Source organism: Sus scrofa, chromosome 7 (assembly GCF_000003025.6).
Source record: "Sus scrofa isolate TJ Tabasco breed Duroc chromosome 7, Sscrofa11.1, whole genome shotgun sequence".
NCBI classification, from domain to species: Eukaryota; Metazoa; Chordata; class Mammalia; order Artiodactyla; family Suidae; genus Sus; species Sus scrofa.
The window spans coordinates 94,304,675-94,325,341 of NC_010449.5; the positions used below are offsets into that span (position 1 = coordinate 94,304,675).

The window sequence follows — 20,667 nt, forward strand, 5'->3', positions numbered from 1 at the left end:
TCTTTCACACTCAAACCTCACTGAGGTACTGATGCCCTCTTCCCCTACAGGAGTCGAGGAGGTTTCTAAGTGAGGCTGGGGTCTTCTAGGGAGTGAGGGGCGGTGGTGGGAAGACTCAGAGTGTACGTGCAGGTGTCTGAGACGTCAGCCGGAGAGGCGAGCGTGTGCACAGACACGGCGGTTCACCTGGACACACCTCTGCGTGTGAGCAACCGGCGTGAGTAAGGCCTGAGTGACGGAGGGTGCAAGGCCTGGGCGGAAGTGTGCCTGATGAGTGTATCTATACTCACGCTGGGACGAGAGGCCAGGTTCCGGCTACGGGGCAGGAAATACCCTCCCTGGCACAGGGCAGGCTTCCTTCTGGCAGCTGCGGTCTCCTCTTCGGGGAGGAGCAGAGCTGGACTCCTGCCCTTCCTGTGCCCTGCAAGCACCACACCTGGCACTCCCAGACCCAGGAGGCCTGGGTCAGATGCTTCCTAGAACCTGTCTATCTTCTTTCTCTCCTCAGGGACATCGCCCCAAGGCAGGATGAGAGACGTCAGCCCCTCCTGCAGTGCAGAGCGGCCTGTCCTGCCTGGCTGAGTCAGAGGGGAACTGGCGTTTACCCCGACGTCTCCGCTGCTGGGGGGACACGAAGGTGGGAAGGAGGGCGGGTCTCACCTGCGCCAGCGCTGGGGCTCAGCCCGTTGCTGGAGGGGCTCCTGCTGTCTCGAGAGGCCACGGGCTTGAGGGCCCCATCCGAAGGAGTCCGCCGGTGAGCACTGGGCTGTGCTGGGGCCGTGAGGGTGACATGGGTGGGGGTCAGGGACTGCTTCGGATCCCGCTTGAAGCGCTCCACTCGGATGTTGACCAGGGGGTTGTGGGTGCAGGGGCTCAGGGGCGGGGCCTCCACGGGGCTGACGGGCATCTCATACACCACAATCTCATCGCTGTCGGACCGCAGCAGGGAGCGGGTGGAGTTGCACTCGGAGATGGAGGACAGAGAAAGCAGCGTCAGGGAGGCGGAGGGGTCTCCTAGCAACAGCAGGGGCTCCTCCTTCTTGAAGAGCTTCCGGGACGGGGGGCTGGTGCTGCGACGAGGACGGCTGGCTCTCTGGAAGAGACCCTCCCGCCTCTTCTTCTCTTCCCGGGCCGGTGGCTCGGGCTCCTCTGGGGGCAGCAGCTGGCACTTGCCGGCTTCCAGCAGGTCAAACCCGAGGCCTGTGGCTGCAAGGACAGCTCCACAGCCGAGCAGGGCCACCTCGCAGCGGCGGTGGTTGGGGCCGCCCCGCTTGAGGCTGTTGGTCGGCGTCAGCTGAGGGGTACTGGTGGCTGAGTTGACAGGGGTGGGATCCTCGTGGACGCCGTCGCTGGAGGGGCCATCCCCATCCTCTCCGCGAGGGAATGGGATACAGAGGTAGGACTGGTTGGGCGACTGCTGGAGACGACTCTCCCCACTTTGTGGGCCTTCGCTGTCCTCGTCCTCTGCGCAGATGGTAGGAGTGAAGGGGAAGCAGGAAATGGGAAGGAAGTGGCAAGAGTAAGAATCTGGTCCTTTGCCCAGCCCCGACCCCCTGGCTTGGTGCCAGGGGTGCAGAGGTTGAACAGTCCGAGGGGCAGGACCAGAACCAATCTAATCAGACTTCCCCCTCCAGGCTCAACTGGGACCAACACCCAACATGGGGAAATCACTGGATTCCAGAGCCTTATTTTCCTATGTGCAGAAAGGGGGCTTTGCTAATTTGCTCCTTCGGTCTCAGGGACCCTTAATAGCAGAAGAGCAGTATGAGTTTCCTAGAACAGAGAGATCCCTAATTATTTTACAACTTGAAATTGGAAGGGACATTGAGTTTCTAGAATGATGGCCTAGCGTCCGCCTGGCTAGCTCAGTTGGTAGAGCACGAGACTCTTAGAATGATGGCCTACACACTTAATTAAGACTAATCTCCTGTAAAGGATCAGAATTCCCTATAGGGGTGAAGGCCAATCTACTCTCTGGACTGACCCTAGAATTGTATAGAGAAGAGTACTTCCTAAGAGAGAGCTTGGAGAAGGCCTTACCCATTCGGGGCAACCTTAGAAAGGCTTCATTGGAGGCAGACTGGTGTCTTCTATCACCCTGTCCCATTTGGCGGACTCCCCACATTACATGGAAACAGACCCAGGAAAGGAAAGTGCCTGATTCCAGGCCTCCCCCTTCTGCACTGCCCCTTGGGACTAGAGGCCAAGGGCAGGTTCCCTGGCATCTGTACTGACTTGGGAAGATCCACTGGAAAAGGGTGGAGATGGAGCAGGGGAGGGGAGTGGGAGTTGAGGAGAGGAGGAAGGTACTAGGGGTCCTTAAAGAGTCCTAGAAGCTTGGTCGAGAATTCCCTGAGGGAACAGGGGAGAGCCAAGACCAAGGCAGTGCTTACCCATCTCCATAAGGCTGGTGAACCCTGGAAGGGCAGGACTACTCCTCGGGCCCTTCCCTAGGTTGGGGGCACTGGACGACCACTGTTTGTATCCATCTACCAGGGACTTGAGGCTGAATGAGAGGAAACAAGGAACTGTCAGAACTGGTTACTTCCTCTACTCCACCCCCCGCTCCACGGGCCTCTGGAAATGCCTCTGTCTGTCTGTCTGATTACACCAAAGCCCAAGAGCCTGGGGTGCGGGCAACAAAACTTACTGAGCCCACGTGCTTCACTGACAAAAGTGCACATGCTCTAGGGAATGAAGAGCAGTGGCATGGCCCACCCCTTCACGCGCTGCTACAGGGCTGTGCAAAGATCTGCTGGGCAGGCTGGCAAAAGGACAGAACGAATAAGGGTTGCCCAGCCCCAGCCAGGGTCTCATCTAATCCCAACTTAAGAGAGAGGCCATCAAGCCCCAGACCCTGACCACAACACACTGGTGACCTCAGAAATACTGCAATGCTGAGCTCTGCCATGCAAAGCAGGCATAGGGCAATGAGCTGGCAGAGATGGACCAGGCCACTCCACTCACACCATGTCTCAAGTTCTCCTTCCAAGCGTATGACATGCTGAGGCAACGTTCACAGCCATCACTTTTCAAAAACAAAAATCACCCAACAAAGCTGCACCAGCCCAGTGCACTTTGGGAACAGACCTATGCGGGCATTATAAAGTGCTGGATTTGAACCTTCGATTTGTCGGGGAATGGAGAGAAAGGACAGGAGCTCGCTTTCAAATCCCTGTACTGGCTCACAGTGGCAAGCCAGTAACTCGAAGGACACAGCTGGGGCATCCCACCAGCTTTTACAAGAGAGGGGCATCAGAGGCCCAGAAGCACTGGTCTTTTTCATAAAAGACAATAAAGAGGGGGGATAGAGGACTCTGGGCCAGGACTGCTGAGGAGATACCAGGGTTATAACCAGAGGTGGCTCTCCTCTTAGGGCTAGAGAGAGCCGTTCTCCCAGAGCCCACCCTTCCCAGCCTACTGTGAGGGAGGGAGAAGGACCAACTTTCCCCCCGACTTCAGATCTCTGTTTCAAGTGCTATCAGAAAGGCCAACGAATTAAAGGACGTTCCAGCCACCAGTGGTTTCAACCAAAATACAGAGATAAGCACGCTGTCAAACCCACAGCCTGACACTTCTGACTGCAAATCTTACAATGTCGCCTCCAGCTCTGGGCCCAAGGAATCCAGATCAGCAAAGTCAAAGCCAGTGCTGAAGACCAGAGGATAGACAGCCATGTACTGTCTCCCTAAAACTAAGGGCGCCGGGAGGAGCCCAACCTCAGGCGTGGTTGGGGAAGCGAGGAAACATAAAGTCAGACCAACACAGGCATTCTCCCAAGGTGCACGATAGGACTGCCTCCAAAAACAAAGTCAGCACAGCCCTGGTAATGATGAAGCTTGATTCTACGGGGTGTGCTGTGAGGACGAGGAAACGGAAGGAGGGTTATTACCGGTACATGTGACGAGCGGGTGAAGAAGAGACTCACCCCAAGTGGAAATGTGGAGATTCTGATGGGGTACTTAAACCATTAGCTCTCTCACGTCTCTGAGGGGATCTTCAATGAACAAAGAGAATCAGTAGCAGGCAACAGTGGTCACAGGTACCTCAGCCGCTCCCACGAGAGACCCCTCAAGGCTGGGCTCCAGCTATATCGCCAGCTGCCCTCCCCTTGTCTGGTCAGCAAAGCCCACGCCACAGAGGAATCTTAATAAGATGGCTCTGATGGAACTGCCATAGGCCCAGGACCTCCCCATCTGTGGGACCAACATCCCTGGGCAGCCACAGGTTAATTTCAGGGGCCTGTGAATCTACAAACAGTGTGTATGTTTCCTACAGACAGGTATTATTCTTTAAAAGGATGGAGATGCAAATTCTCTTAACATTACTGAATTCAGTACAGCTTTTCATCATTCCATATTTTCTTCAGTCAGCAGGGATTAAAATTAGAAACAGGAGTTCCTGTTGTGGCTCAGTGGTTAACAAACCCAACTCGTATCCATAAGGATACGAGGTTTGATTCCTGGACTCACTCAGTGGGTTAAAGATCTGGTGTTGTCGTGAGCTGTGGTGTAGGTCACAGACGCAGTTCAAATCTGGTGTTGCTGTGGTTGTGGTGTAAGCCAGCAGCTGCAGCTCAGATTTGACCCCTAGCCTGGGAATCTCCACACGCTGCAGGTGTGGCCCTAAAAAAAGAGACAAAAAAAAAAAAAAAAAAAAAAAAAAATTAGAAATAGTTGCTCAGAGAGGCTCTCAAAAATTTCTGACAAAAAGGAGTTCCCATGGTGGCACAGGAGAAACGAATCTGACTAGGAACCATGAAGTTGCGGGTTCAACCCCTGGCCTCGCTTAAGGGTTAAGGATCTGGTGTTGCTGTGGCTGTGGTGTAGGCTGGCAGCTACAGCTCCGATTAGACCCCTAGCCTGGGAACCTCCCTAAAAAGACAAAAGACAAAAAAAAAAAAAAAAAAAAAAAAGCTGATGAAAAGACCAAAAGAGGACTTTTCTTGACACTGGATGGATTCTTCTTTATTTCTTCAATAGGAATGGAGAATTATGAAAAATTAAGTCACATGACATCTTGAACTGCTTCAAAGGTTTTGAGGGCCAATGTATGTAAGGAGGAAGAAAAGTCCAAAGTTAATGCTTTGTGCAATGTGACATATAGTTAACTAACAAGCAAGAGAAAAAAAAAAACCTTCAAATGAAGCAGAACCATAGATGCGACAGAGATCCGTAGCCAACCTGGTAAAGCCTATTTGGAATCACATTAATCTCAGAAATACCAAGGGACTCAGGGTGACTGAGTTCCTCAGCCCCAGCTCAACTCTAGCCCAAGGCTCCAATGACACACAGAGGAGGTCCTGCACCTACAAAACGTACGAGAGCGGAGCGACCTGCCATCCCCAGAGGATCCAATCCCTGAATTCTTACATGGCTTAGCAGTCAGCCTTATGTATCTAATTGCCATTCCAAGGCAGCTAGTGATGATTAAAGCCTGGCTTCAGAAAGTCCACCCTTCATCAACCAAACTTACTTTCTTTTCACACCTTCAGCTCAGATCTGACATGGGGAAATAGACTGCGGACATGAAATCTTAGTGTTCAGAAAAATACCAAGACTGGCTGGAGGTTCAGAGCACCTCTAAGTCTAATAGTCCGCCTTAGAAGCACTTTGGAAAGTCACCCAAAAAGGATGAAGGGGGCTGCTGCTTATCCACACCCTTGGAAAAGCCAAGAAACATGGTTCTAGATTCGAACACCAAGAATAAGAAATATACCCCTTTATGCGCCTTCTGCCTTTAAGTAGAATTGCATGAGAAACATGGATGAATCAGCACAGCAAGTGTTGACATATGCTGCCTCCAAGCTCATATTTGAAAAAATGAGCTTGTTCACGATCAACTCCATGAGCAAGGAGTGGCGCTAACGCACCCCCATTTTACAGATGAGGAAACATGAAGTCCCACAGCTGGGCATGGTGGGGCCGGAGTTCACACCCAGGCAGCCCGGGCAGCGCCCGACTCTGCACTATCACACTACAAGCAACTGGTCTATGAAGGACCAGGGCCCCCAGGCCACAAGCCCGCCGTGAGAACACCAGCACACCCAAGGCAACAAAGTGTGCTTTGTCCAGAGAGGGCACTGGTGCACATCAGCGAGGCTCCAGACGGGGGCCTACAAGACGTTCCTGTGGCCCTGGAATCACCTCCAACCTCACCACGGGGACTGGACTATGCCGCCTGCCCCCCTTCAGAATGAGCCTCCGGCCAAGAGGCCTGTGACCGCTGCCCTTCCTTCTCTTTCCTCTGATGGCGGTTTTAAGGGGAAGAGCCAGGTGTTAACAGGACACTCAGAGAGAACTCCTCACATGGGGTCAACGCCTCGGCTACTTGCTCCTCTGAACAGGACGCCTCCAGGGGCCGGCAAACTGGAACGCATCGGCTAAATCCTCCCCATCACTCGTTTTTGGACAGTTTGACTGGAACGCAGCCACGCTCATTCATTTACGTTTTGTCCACGGTCTGCGGCTGCTGCCGCACTGCCGCAGTGGGGCTGGTAGTTACTACAGAGAACACGTGGCCGAAAATATTTATTATCCGGCCCTAAATGGGAAAAGGATGCCGACCCTGTCCTCAGGGTTCCAGGGAATGAGGAGATCGGAAAACCCCGATCGTAAAGATCAAGAAGCTTTGTAATTTCTGAGAAAGCAGTGAAACGCAACAGAGAAACAGGTATTCCACATCTTTTTAAAGAGGTGCCCACTACCTGGCTCTTACCCTTCATCTCCCGAGGCAAACTCCTTCTGACCAAGGGTGCTTGGCCCCCACGTCCGTCCCTTCTTCTTGGGGGCCCTCTTCTCCTCCTCCTCTCCTTCCTCCTTTGGGACGACAGAGCTTCGGCCCCAGGTTTTGCTGCTTTCCCCTGGTGTCACTGCGAATAACAAAGGTCAGATGGGATCTGGAAAACGGGCAGAGGTTCCCCCCAAACTAGCCTCTCCCCGACCAGATGCACACACACTTGCATATCTGGAGCTGCAGGGCAGAAGTTAGACCTTGTCAAAAACTCTGTGCCTGAGTGGGGCCTGCCAAGTAAGGGAGTTCTCAGCCACCACTCACTCCACACCCTCGAAGCTGGGAACACCTCCCAGACTCTCCCAAGCCTGGCATAAAGCGGGCGCTCAGGCTGGCCAGTCACCGGAGCTCCAGACAGGCCTGACTTAAGGAACGTGTTTTGTTAGGTGGAACTGCCTCAGAGGTGGGCGGTGAGGAAGTAGGTGGGAGAGAGAAAAGATAAGGGGTGAGGAAGATGCAGAAGTGCAAAACATTTTGGTAAGAAAGTGCCAGACAGGAAGAAAATGAGGATTTTAAGACTAGGGAGAAGGAAGTCAGGGTGGGAGGAGTGGGGGGAGGAACAGGCCTGGAGAAATGGAACAGCTCAGATAGGAGGGACCTTCTTCCGGCCCTCCCTGATACTTGAGAACCAGGGCTGAGACCCAAAAGCTTCTGCAACTGAGCTTTTATCATCTGTGAGTGGAATGGGCCAGTCAGCAAAACAGGGAGTTGAGGGAACTGAGGCAAAATGTGGACCACATGAAAAAAGCAATCCACTGATTTGATGGGTTTAAAAGCCATCCACTGATTTGATGGGATTTTTTTAAGAAAGCCAGAAAACCATGTTTGGGAGACTTTCTGGGAATGAAATCCCTCTATCTTTGAATTAGGGCGCACGCATGAATTTCTGTGTGGCACAGTGGAAACGAAGCGAACTAGTTTCCATGAGGATGTGGGTTTGATCCCTGGCCTTGCTCAGTGGGTCAGGGATCTGGCATTGCCATGAGCTGTGGTATAGGTTGCAGATGTGGCTCGGATCCCATGTGAAGCAATCCCTAGCCTGGGAACTTCCATACACCACTGGTGCGGCCCTAAAAAGCAAAAAAATAAAAATAAAAAATTAGGGCACACACCCAAGTGCACACATGCGTGCGCACGCACACACACACACTACATACATGTATACATGTGTGTTTGTGTTTACATAAGTTCTTTTTAATAAACACTAATAAAATGAAATCGATTCAGATGTGGCCTATCGTAAAGTATCTGTCAAGTTTACCTTAGAACCTACACTTTGACAAAGCCCTTTCCTGGGAAGCACAGATAAAAGGAAAACCATGATGCTCCAAATATGGCAGCAAGTGCACCAGGTCCCTAGGCCGGGGTACCTATGTCATTCACCATGCTGCTCTGTAACTCACTATAGATCCCGTAGATGCCCACAGCCTCTGTGCTGGTATCTAAGAATGCAAAGGAGAGGTGGCAGGGTCAAGCGCAAGGAGAGAGACAGGTGGGGTAAGGGTCTACGGATATACACATTGTCAAGAAGACGTGGCGCAAGTTATGGATGGAGCAAGCCTGTGCTAGCTGGTGAGTGGACAGAGCGGAGGACAGGTGCCCCTGGTGTGTTCTGGCCCCAACTAATTTGGGAAAGAGTCTCACACTGGATGGCTCGAAGGCGAGGAATGATGGTGGGGCTTGCAGGTGGGCTGGAGCGGCTGTTGATCAGACTCTTCCTTTTATCCATGGTCGGGGAGGCTTGTACCGTGAACTTGTGCTGGAAATCTACTTGGGGAAAGACAAACACGTGTGTGTGTTAGAATTTTCCCATAATAAAATTCCAAGGAGATATATATACATATATCCTATATATGTGTGCGTATACACCCCCGAGGACATAGAGTCCGACACAAGGAATAAAGCCAATATGTTACAATAACTATTAATGCAACATAACCTTTGAAAACTGTGAATCACTTTCTTGTACACCTGAAACTTAACATAACATCGTTCATCAGCTACACCTCAATAAAACTCCCTGGCCAGCCTGAGGGCAGGCCCCATTTCCGGAGGAGCTCCTTCTCACTTGAGAGATGTTCTCTTCCAGAATCATTTCTTTTTCCCGTTGGTAAGTGGCAAGATGGTTGTATGAAGAGAAGTTAAATTCATCACCTGAGTGAACTTCTTTAGATGGTTTTCATAAAGCTGTCTATACTGCACAGGGTACATATTTGGAGCAGTTTTTTTTTTTTTTAATATTACTGTCAGTTATTCTAGGAAATCTAACAAAATTCTCCAACTCAGATAATCTATGCGTTTTGGTCCTCCTTTTCCTAGAGACCAAAGCAGGGAGACTGATGCTCCTCGTTAAGTGCAGGGTAAGAGGACTCAACTCGGGAACCTGGGGAAGTGAGGAAGATGCGGTTAATGGTCCAAATTCTATTCCAAAGGCGCTTACACCATAGCACAAAGAACGTAAAATATACAGCTCTGAGTTTCTGAGCTTCCTTCTCCTCATCCATCAAAAGGCTGTACACTAAATAGTTGCATGTCTGCAACCAGGTCTCCCTACTAGACTGAGCTCCCTGCAGGTGGGCAGGATGGCATTTCTATCCACTTCCCCAGCACACAGCAAGATGCTGGCATGTGCTAGGTGCTCCAGAGGTGCCTAAAGAAAAAAATGCGCAACAACATGAACATATTCACTGAATTTCACTAAATAGATCCCCTCGTCTGTGCCTAAGCCACCGTTCCAATGTGTAAATGCATCCATCACCGGTCCTATGACGCCACCATCCCTTGGTTCCTTACACTTATAATAAGCTCGTGTCCTGGGGCCTCACAGACTCAAAATACAACAAACTTTTTCATCTACATAAACACACACTGAGTACTCACTGCCCTCCAGGGGTATGTTACACCCTGCAGAGATTCTAATTCAGTTTCTTATTTCTTTGCATTTTCTCCAAGGCTGCCTGTAGATACTGCAAACGTGCCTTTGGTTCAGCTGATGTGTTTCTGAAAGGTTATGTGTAAATCAAATTCTTAAACATTCATCTTAACCTCAACTGCACGGAGAACTAATTATTTACAGAAACCTGGAGATGAGTTATTTTGTGGAGCCAAGAGTTCTCTTGTCTCTCACGCACATAAACACACACCCTAGATTTTTTTTCCCAGTTATATGCTTCCTTCTCCAGGTTTGCCTAAAGTGAGACGCGCCTGTGTGAGCAACCCTGCTTGCCTGTCAGGTCCATCACAGTCAGGGCCTTCCCTTCGTATTCTGTGTGTCGTCACAACTCCCAAATCCCCCTGGAATGGGGCCAGGCTTTCTGAGGAACAGGATGGCCCATTTCAAACCCGCTCCGGGTTGAATCCCAGCAGCTCCCTTCTCCGAGCTCGGTCCCCGGTTCCCACTGACTCCCTGCCACATTAGTCCCTTGACCTGTTCCCGCTCCCACTTCTTAGCAGGTCCCCGGCCACCGACCGGAAGGGAGGCTGATGCGGTTTCCGTCCTTGAGCTTCAGCCGGCTCTTCCTGAACTTGCCCTTGCGCTTCTTGACCCGGGGCTTCTCCTGGCACAGCTGGTGGATGATGATGTTGAGCTCCCGCTCCAGGATGTCGATCTCCCGCTCGGCCAGCTCCTGCTCCCGGCGCCGCAGAAGCTCCTCCTGGTTCTTCTGCTGCAGTGCAGCCCGAGTCAGCTCCTCCTCCCAGGTGCGGAGCTCCTGCCGACAGGTATTATCATCAGGAAGGGGAGGGGGCTCCATGCAAGGGGGCGGGTGGGGGGGCTTGGCCCTGGGGGCGGCGGGCAGTGCTCACGGCAGCCTGGACAGCTCTCCTCTAATGCCCCACACTTCAGCCCCCAGAGGAGATGGGGCACTCAGTGGTTAGCTGACCACCCCAAACAGTAAGGAAAGGAAGGCTCAGAAGACCCATCCTGAGGACAGAGCTAGAGTTGCCACAGGCCAAGCCCTGGAGACAGGCTGAGGGTTCCCAGTTCCCCTGGATTCATTAAAGTTACTCATGACCAGGGGGAAAAACGTAGTTTGGGTCAAAAATATAATTATGTACTTAAATATTACAGACTTGGCTCTATTTTGATTTTTTTTCCTGTTATATAAAGGAGATTAAAAACAAAACAAAACAGAGCCAACTTCTTGTGATCAAGCTTAAAATGTGCCTGCTGGAAATGAATCACCCAACGGGCATCACCTAACGTTCAAATAAAAATAAATATATTCCCAGGGTGGCCGTTCAAAAGGTTTGGGAGACACGTCATCGAAATCTTTGTTTACTTGGGAAGTGAATTCACCGAGGCAGCTTATCTTTAAGGACAACCATTTGCTCTGGAAAGATCAAAAAAGCACAGCAAAGAGAAGAGAAAACATTTCCTGGCATCTTTGCCAGGCACTTGTTCTAGAAGCACCACCACCTTAGGGTGGGCAGCACCTCTTCTCTGCTCCCCCTTTCCCTTCGGCATGAATTCATAAACAAACTCAGCACAGAGTTCCTGGGAAGAGATTGGTGGATATGGCATCGGAAGAGAACCCAGGAAAGAAAACAAAGTACGCGTATAAAATTCGAAAACCTGGACCCTATAAACTGTTACACCGGCCACGCCAGGCCTAGGATTGAGGTGGGGTGGGAGCAGAGGTCTAAAACTTGAGAAGCTTCCGTGTCAATAATCTGAGAGAGGCATATCTAAAAAGTGGGAAGTCTTTTTTCAATAAAGTAACCAGAGCAACATTTCTGCGGTTGAAACTTAAAATTCTCAATGAAATACTCTACTATAAGAAGTCATTCTGGGAAGTTCCCTTCTTGGCTCAGTGGTTAACCAACCCGACTGGGATCCATGAGGATTAGGGTTTGATCCCTGGCCTCACTCAGTGGGTTAAGGATCCAGCGTTGCCGTGATGCGACTTGGATCCCACGTGGCTGTAGCTCCGATTTGACCCCTAGCCTAGGAACCTCCATATGCTATGGGTGCGGCCCTAAAAAGCAAAAAGAAAGAAAAAAAAAAAAAAAAAAGAAAAGAAGTCATTCTGGACTGAAACAAAATATTATGGAAACGGAACCTAGAGCTAGGAAAAAAGTAATAGGTGAACACATATTAGGGAAGCAGAGCAGCAGCAGGTAGAGAGCAGAAGAGAACAGAGACAAAATGGGCATAAAATACTATGATGAAAGGAGTTTTTCATTCAACTTGCCCTCCATGCTCAAGAGGGTATCAAAATGACCATAAAGGGTGTCCCCCGCTGGCTTGGCAGGTTAAGGATCCAGAGTTGTCACTGCTGTGGCTCAGGTCACTGCTGTGATGTAAGTTTGATCCCTGGCCTGGGAACTTCGTATGCCACAGGTGTGGTCCAAAAAAACAAACCATGAAAGTGATAAAAAGGACAGAGGTGAAAAAAGGATTAGCACCCTGAAAGTTGTCTGGTACATGAGAGTTGCTGAATAACTACTGAGTTAATGAATGAAAGAACTAAGAAGGAGATTGAGTACAGTTTTATAAACACAATCCTTCTTTATGGGAAGAGAGATTTACCAAAAGTGCCTAAGAAATGAGCCTGAACTTTTGAACTTCTTCTTTGATGAAATAAGCACCAAACAGATTAATTGCTGCCCCCAAGGCCTTGGCTTCCTTGTCCCACTGCTTTGTTTTCACCATCGGGAGAACAAAAACACATGGAAGAGTCAGAAAAATTATTCCTGGCTGGTTATTTTGCTGCTAAACGGGAAAGTTGAAAAGCTCAAGCTAATCTCAGCCTTCTGAGTCCTCTCTCCTCCATGCTCTTGTCCTAAGCCCCTTCCTTAAAGGGAGAAAGGGAGCTCAAACCTCAGCCCAGAGACCAATCCATCCATCATCACATACACAGAAGCAGTGGGTTGAACCAATCTGAAGAATGAATCACATGGGAAACCAGGACATTTATGGAGTATTTGCCTATGGCACCATACACCTGGAAGACCCTCCAGCACAGCAAATCCCCTTCCTGTGAAGCACCTATGTGGGGAGCCACTTCACAGTATGCAGAGCGCATCTTCCTCATACAAGGGTTTAAGAGGAATCTCTCCAGAGAGAACGCTCATTATCCATCTCACCCTCACTTCCCAACTCTGAGCCTTACAGTGGAGAACCACACAGCGCTGGCGGTAAGAGCAAGGACCCTGGAACAAAGTACCTGATGTGTGGCCTTGGGCAAGTTAAAATGGGCATCACCGTAATATGGAGTTAATAGCACCAACATCACAGGGTTCTAGGACATAAGACAATTTTCTTATTATGCAAGATTTCATACAAATTATTTAGAGCATGGCACATAGTACATGCTCTACTAATGTTAGCTACTATGAGAACCGGTTTGACCTTTCCTAGTAAATACTTAACTGACAAAATCCAACTTTCATTTTTCTTACTGGCTGGTACCCTTATAATTTCATTGATCAAAAGAAGTAACCGAGAGTCAACGATTCAGCAATCTTAAAAAAAAGGTCAGGAATAGAATTAGTTCTTCTAGTTGGAATAGAAATTTGTAATAGGAAGTCTCTTTTAATCATTCTGCTCAATGATCAGTGCAGATTCACCTCCCCCCCCCTTCCCTGGGTTCCTAGAGAATTATTATAAGCTCATTCCATTCCCCTGAAGAATGCTCCTTGACTTCCCAAACAGTACCAGGTTTACGATTGCTATGTTGCATCAAAAAAGTTGTATCTTGGAAGTTTCCCTGCTGTGCCACAGGTTAAGGACCTGGCATTGCCTTAGCTGTCGTGTAGGTCGAAGCTGTGGCAAGGGTTCAATCCCTGATCTGGGAACTTCCACCCTCCATAGGCGTGGCCAAAAAAAAAGTTATATCTTGGAGTTGCCGTCGTGGCGCAGTGGTTACGAATCCAACTAGGAACCATGAGGCTGAGGGTTTGATCCCTGGCCTTGCTCAGTGGGTTAAGGATCTGGCGTTGCTGTGAGCTGTGGGGTAGGTTGCAGACACGGCTCGGATCCTGCGTTGCTGTGGCTCTGGCGTAGGCCAGTGGCTACAGTTCCGATTGGACCCCTAGCATGGGAACCTCCATATGCTGCAGGAGCAGCCCTAGACAAGGCAAAAAGACAAAAAAAAAAAAAAAAAAAAGTTATATCTTCAAATTAGCTCCAGAAATGATTCTTAAGTCATTTGTTTAGGGAAACCACAATGATATGGGAGAGAAGATGGTTTTCAGAAGACCCTGAAATCAGAAGACACTGGTTCAAGATTCTACCTCTTGGGAGGGGGGAGGGAGAGGAGTGGACTGAGAATTTCAGGTTAGTAGATGCAAATTATTACATTTAGAATGAATAAGCAATGAGGTCCTACTGTACAGCACAGGGAACTATGTTCAATCTCTTGTGCTAGAACATGAGAGAAGATAATGAGAGAAAAAAATGTGTATATATATATATATATATATATATATATATATATATAAACTGGGTCACTTTGCTGTACAGCGGAAATTGGCATGACATTGTAAATCAACTATACTGTAATAAAAAAAAAAATTAGTCTGCCTCTTGACTTAGGCAAGTCACTGACATCAGTTCTGAGATGAAGAAGTTAGGACCGAAACCAAGCAGGGCCCTGTGGGCTCCTGGGAACACAAGCTGTCTGTGTCTCCCAATTCTTATTTTTAGGGAATAAACTTCAGCCTCCATGACCTTCCCTGGGTCCCAAAGGGCAGGTGGCTAATCAGGGAAGGGAGCGGATGCAGAGATCAGACAGGAGCGATCAAGAAACAATAGTGCAGCTTTGGGGGTAGGGTCCTGGTCTTCCCTAAGGAATATGGATAGCATTGTCTTTGAGTTCTTCTGCAGAACTAAAACCCCCCAATAAATGTAAGATGTTAATGAAGCATTCTTTATTCTGGAAAGACGACCACCAGACCACCGAACACCAGCTTTGAAAACGATGCAAGCTTGCCTCTACCCTGACCCTTCTCTGCGGCCCTATTCTTCACTCCCAATACTTTAAAACCACCTACCAATCTCTCCTAAGGCGGGCATTAGCCTGCTGTGACCCTCCTTTGCCTGGCAAAGCAATAGAGCTATTTTTTTTATCCACCCAAAACCCTGTCTCCACTTTTCTATTTGGCACCCGTGAGCAGAGGCCGAGTTCCGGCAATAGTAACATTTCTAGGGGCCATGAGACTCCTGGATAAAATGTATGAAAAGTCTCATCAGACCTTTCAAGTGAAAGGGCTGGGAAGCCATAAAGGCAAGTTTAGATGCTGCTATTATTATACTGCTTCCCAAATTCCCACAATGGGCAGTGAGAAGGGAAAGAAGAAATCAACCCAGTCTATCTATGGACATCCCTCGTGCCTCTGGGCGAGGGCTCTGCAGTGTGAGCAACAGAAGTGCTTTGATTAGCTTCATCTTTGTGGACACTGACTGCGAGCTGGACGCCCCAGGCATAGAGAGGGGCCATTTAGGGAAAGGTCACCAAAACAAAAAGGTGGATCTCCAATGAGCTAGGAGTCTCTGAACTCCTCAGTTTTTAGCCTTTGAGCTCTTTTCCTAAAACTCTGAAAAATGCCAAACAATTTCAGACTCATGGTATTTTTAACCCATATGCTGTTTCTGATCCCAAATGACACCGGCAGGATGTTCTGATAACTTTTCTCCATGCTAACCTATCCCTATACCCAGTTAACGGCCTTTTATCAGTCCATTGCAGAACCAAGAAACTGTCCTAGAACCTTCTCCTGCTTTTAGCTGGCAGGATGAGCCATTCTGCTGGCACTTGCCCAGTGGTTCTCTTCCTCCAGTGAAGACAATGAAGTAGATATTCTGCAAGGAGAGCTGTGGACTCCTGACTCTCCCTACTTACTCCGGCCATAGCCCAAAAAGAAAGCAATTCTGTATCACTTCAGGGCACACCTGAGGCCTGAAGAACTCTCTTCACGTAAAGCCAGGAAGGAAAAAGCTTCTCTATTATTACAAACCAAGCAGGAAGATGGTTGTGTCAGAGTCTGTGCAGAGACCCCAGTGAGGAAGGTCCACTGATTCAATGCATGCCTTCTGCTTCTCTTTCTTACCTTTTCTTTGGCCCTGAGTTGGTCAAACATCTCCTGAATCTCATGTTTCCAGTCATCCTGCAGGCAGTGGAAGGAGTCCTTGGGCATTTCAAAGAAACCAGACTCCTCTATGGTGGTCAGCTGGTCCAGGATATTTGTGAAAGATGGACGCGAATGGGGGTCGGGATTCCAGCAATCTGCATGGAACACGGGAGTCAAGAGAGAGCAGGAATGGACAAAGGCAAATGCAAGACTTAGGATATCACGTGACCTCATTTGACCTCTCATCTCTCCTTCCAGAAACAGAGACTGGGGTTTAGCGAATCCCAGACAGGAAGTAAAGCAAGCTGACCAACATCTCAACCATCAAGAATGACTCTGGAAGTTCCTGTTGTGGCTCAGCGGTTAGCAAACCCAACTAGCATCCATGAGGATGCGGGTTTGATCCCTGGCCTTGCTCAGTGGGTTAAGGATCTGGCGTTTCCGTCAGCTGTGGTGTAGGTTGCAGACGCGGCTAGGATCCCGAGTTGCTGTGGCTGTGGCGTGGGCCGGTGGCTATGGTTCCAATTGGACCCCCTAGCCTGGGAACCTCCATGTGCTGCGGGCCCTTAAAAGACCAAAAAAAAAAGAATGACGCTGTACCACATCCATTCCATTCCTCTGATTTAGTATAAGAAAGGCAAGTCCAAAGAGTTTTCTTGGCTAGAGTACAACTACCACAGTTATCAGGTTACTACCTGATTCCAGTCCTGAGAATGGGCCTCAACTTGCCATAAATGGGCCTCAACTTGCCATAAATGAGCCACCCTTCTCTGCCTCAGTGCACAGATGAGGAGGCAAAGGATGAAAAGCCCTGGTGTGGGAGTCAGGAAAGGTGAGCTCTATCTACTCTCCGCTCAGCCACTACCCACTGGAGGGACCACCTATCCATTTAACCTTTCTCAGCTTAGTATTTCTCACTTTCAAAATGACAGGGCTTGACTGACTTTTAGAATTCCTTTCTTCTCAGATGTTTTTGTTTCCACATGGAAGACACTCAGAGGTCCTGAAATAAAAGCTGCTATACCTTCTCACTTTGCATTAAATATTGACATCCGGAGTACTGGAGAGCAGGCTTTCGTTACTAAGTTCAGTTCTACAGTCCCTGTAGATGGACAGAAGGACATCGGGGACACCAGCGTAGCCGGGTCCTGCCATCATCTTGAAGTAACTCTTCCAACCACCCACTGGAGTCCTCCTTGGGGGACTAACACTTCACCTCCTCTGTCAGGGATTAATCCTGTAGAATTGGCCACAATCCATCGAGTGCTGATGAACAGGTAAATGGCCTCCAGGTTTGTTCTAGTCAGGGGTCACTCACCTTCCATGAGTTTGGCAAAGGGTTCTGGGCACGTGGAAGGAATGGGAAGGGCAAGCTTGTTCATGGCCACTCCATAAGCGACTGCTAAGCCATCGATTCCTCGGAAGGGGACCTCACCGGTCAGCAGCTCCCAGAGCAGCACCCCGTAGCTGAAGAAAGGACAGAGACAGCAGCCACCCATGAGCCCCAGGTGCACCTTCACCGGAACAGCTCGTGCGGCTTTGACGAGCATCCCTCATCCTCTCCAACACACAGGGGGACTAACGAACGGACACAGTGACATAATACAAAGGGAGACCATAACGCCTACTGGTTATCAACAAAAACTCTGGAGTCAAGCACACTTGGTTTCAAAGTCTCGTTGCTCAAGTTTCCCACCTAGAAAGTGCAAATAATAGTCCCACAAGGCTGTCATGAAATGAAATGTGCTACTCTAGTGCTAAATCAGTGCTCAATGGGCACAGCTATCTGGTCCCTGCTACTTCGAATATGATAAACTGGGAGAAGAAACAGCCTCCCAGGAATACATTTTTTTTCTGCTTTAAGAAAACTTCAGTGGAGTTTCTGCTGTAGCTCAGTGGAAATGAACCCAACTGGTATCCATGAGGATGCATGTTCAATCCCTGGCCTCACTCAGTGGGTTAAGGATCCAGGATGGCTGTGAGCTGTGGTGTAGGTCGCAGATGCAGCTTGGATCCCGCATTGCTGTGGCCATGGCATAGGCCGGCAGCTACAGCTCCGATTTGACCCCTAGCCTGGGAGCTTCCATATGCCACACCTGTGGCCCTTAAAAAAACAAAAAAAGAAAACTTCAGCTTTAGTCACAGACACATTTTTTTTTTAAGCATTAGAAAAGCAGAGCGATGACCACACAAAACACACAGGTTTTGCTCCTGTGAAAGATTTTTTTCAATGCCCACTAGGGTGGATAGATTCCTGCCCCTCATCAGTGTGAATGTGTCCTTAAGGGTGACCTCCATCTAATTCAAAGGGGAAATTTTCACAAAGGTGGACCCCATGGGTGGAGCAGAGCAGCACATCATCTGTGAGGCCTCCCAGCTCCCTCCCTGCCTTTCAAATCCACAGGAGAAGTTTCTTTCCACAGGTCCTGTGAGCTTAGAGAATAGGGAGTACAAAGCTTCGCGGCATCATTATTCTATGAATTCGCAATGAGAACCAGGCAAACTCACGGAGCCTTTAATCCTTTCAGGAATAAGTCAGGACCAGAAACAGTTGGAAGAGGGGTTCTCTGACAACCAAAAGGAGACGTGTTAATTTAAAAAATAATAATAAACCCAGTAACTATTTTATCATGGTCCCTCCCTTGTACAAGCAGCATGCTAAGATATTTATACTCATCAGCTTGAATCCCTACAACCAACCTGCAAGGTAAGAATTATCATCATTTGCAGACGAGGAAGGCAAGTTTTAGACAGGTTTAGCAGCACATATGAAGGGCATGTACAGAGTAAGTCGTGGTGGACCTGGACCCGTTTTCAATTCTTTCCCCCTAGAATGCCCTTCTACAATTTCTCTCCTCGGTAAACTCTACTAATCATCTTTCAAGATCTGATTCAAATGCATCACTATTTATTCATTCATTTTTTAAACATCTACTATATATTTATGCCAACTCAATACCAAGTACTGGGATACAGGATCATAAAAACAGATCTTATCCCCAAGAGATTAGTGAGAAGAATAAAAAAAGCATCAATAGAATACGGAGAGAGGAGTCACAAGAGAGGTATTGAGAGGGGACAGAGGAGGGTCACCTACACCAGACCAAGGTGAGAGAAGGCGGGAAACCCTGAGCAAAACTTTGCTAAGTGAGGGAAGAGCCAGGGCTCCAGACACAGGGATCAGGGTGCACAAAGGTGTGGACCTGCCCTCAAAGGATCCCAAGTGGCCAAAGAGGAGCAATGTGCCCACACGTGTGCCTCTAGGGGTCTCTACAGATGGGCCCTCAGAGTGGACTGGCCAGTCTCCTTGGACAATGGCATTCTCCCAGTGAGCTCAAAATACTATTATTTTCTTTAAGCTTTTTGACAGAAAAAAAAAAAAGAAAAGAAAAAAAAAACAACAACAACTGGTAGACTGGTAGCTGCAGGTCTTGTCTTGTCCTGACAAGAAGCTGGATTTTAGTCTGAGGCTGATGGGGACAACTGGACACTTTAGGAGGCCTTCCCTAGCACCCCCAAGAGTTACTCAGCCCTCATTTGTCTGCTGAGTATTTTAATTATTTGTTTACCAGCCTATGGAATCCTAAAGGCAGGAAGAGTAGCTTCTAATCTTTGCATTCTCAGGGCCTTGCCCAGGCTCTGGTATGCTTTGGTCCTCATGCGTGAATGAGTCAGTGGGTGAGTGTAGGTGTCCCTGCACGGTCAGATGGTCCTGCAGGTGCACTGGGTGGCCCAGAAGAAGTCCCAAATATCATCAGGAACTGCACTGGGACTTTCGGCTAAAACTTTCATGTGAGCATCCAGACAGTGGTAATGCTGGGTAGCTCCCACCAAGTGACCTCAAAGAGCCCCCAGTGCTGGAATGCTAACTAGATTCCAGGTTAGCACCACTCTCACCTTTAGTGGCCTGCTCTCGGCATTACTGCCCACCTCCACCCAGAGGAAGAAAAACCTGAGGTCCCCTAAACTCCTTTCTTCCAACCAGGCAAAGACAACCGGTGTCCCAACCCTAACTACCTGGGTGTTTTCAAAGATCGAAAAACATGTCCTATTTGTGTCCCCATTTACCCTCTGTGATGGTTTCACCCTGAGCTCTACTCAGATGTTTCAGGCCACCTGGAAGCGGGAGGGACCAGGGACCCTCCCCTCCCAGCTTCAGGGAGGGCAGCTTGGTCCTTTGTTCAGGGCACTCCATTCCGTCTGAAGGGCTCAACAACTAAGAGGTGGGAAAGACTGAGGCAGACTGGAGTCAGATGACTGCTTTACCACCAGAGCCCTTGACCTGGAGGCAGTAAGCACGTTGCTCCAAGGTTAAGTTTCCTCCTCTATGCGACACATAACAGGTGCAAGAGGTGAATAAAAGTAACTACTCCTCAGGCTGAAATCACCATCAGTAGCTGGTAAACACTGCACTTGCCCTCGGGAAGAGCCTGAATGAGAAAGTCTCTAGAGAGGGACCTGCCCAGGGACACCGCCATTCCGGGAAGAAGCCTTCCAGGGGGTGACAAAACCAGAGACCTCCTCTGCCAATGTTCCTCCGCACTTTTGTGACAGAAGGTGGGTGATATACATGAAGGCTTGGTGTTCCTTTGGCAGGAAGAGAGTCCAAAAAGGGGAGGGGAGAGTACACGTTGGTGGGATGTGAGCCCCAGCGAGAGGCGGACCAGAGACGTCTGAGTGATTTACCTCAGGGTTAGCCTGCTTTCTTGTCCTCTGGGGTTGAAAGAAGGTCAGGAGGTCTATGCAAGACCATTTACAAGTGGCCTGAAAGTACCAGCTCAGCCAGAACCCTGCCTGGGAGTT

The 20,667-nt window shown here is 49.2% G+C and overlaps 1 protein-coding gene across 2 annotated transcripts in view; it reads right to left on the reverse strand.

Annotated features, from left to right (window-relative positions):
* MAP3K9 (mitogen-activated protein kinase kinase kinase 9) overlaps nt 1–20,667 on the reverse strand; it is an 83,712-nt gene that overhangs the window by 8,326 nt on the left and 54,719 nt on the right. Inside the window, exons 4-11 of one of the 2 annotated variants that reach the window (XM_021099417.1) lie at nt 17,183–17,331; nt 15,844–16,019; nt 10,262–10,502; nt 8,437–8,559; nt 6,718–6,871; nt 3,929–3,997; nt 2,394–2,506; nt 661–1,464 (exon numbers count right to left, since the gene is read on the reverse strand). In XM_021099417.1, the coding sequence (XP_020955076.1) occupies nt 661–1,464; nt 2,394–2,506; nt 3,929–3,997; nt 6,718–6,871; nt 8,437–8,559; nt 10,262–10,502; nt 15,844–16,019; nt 17,183–17,331 (1,829 nt within the window). The remainder of the gene's footprint in view (nt 1–660; nt 1,465–2,393; nt 2,507–3,928; nt 3,998–6,717; nt 6,872–8,436; nt 8,560–10,261; nt 10,503–15,843; nt 16,020–17,182; nt 17,332–20,667) is intronic. The other variant, XM_021099418.1, reaches the window with a different exon arrangement.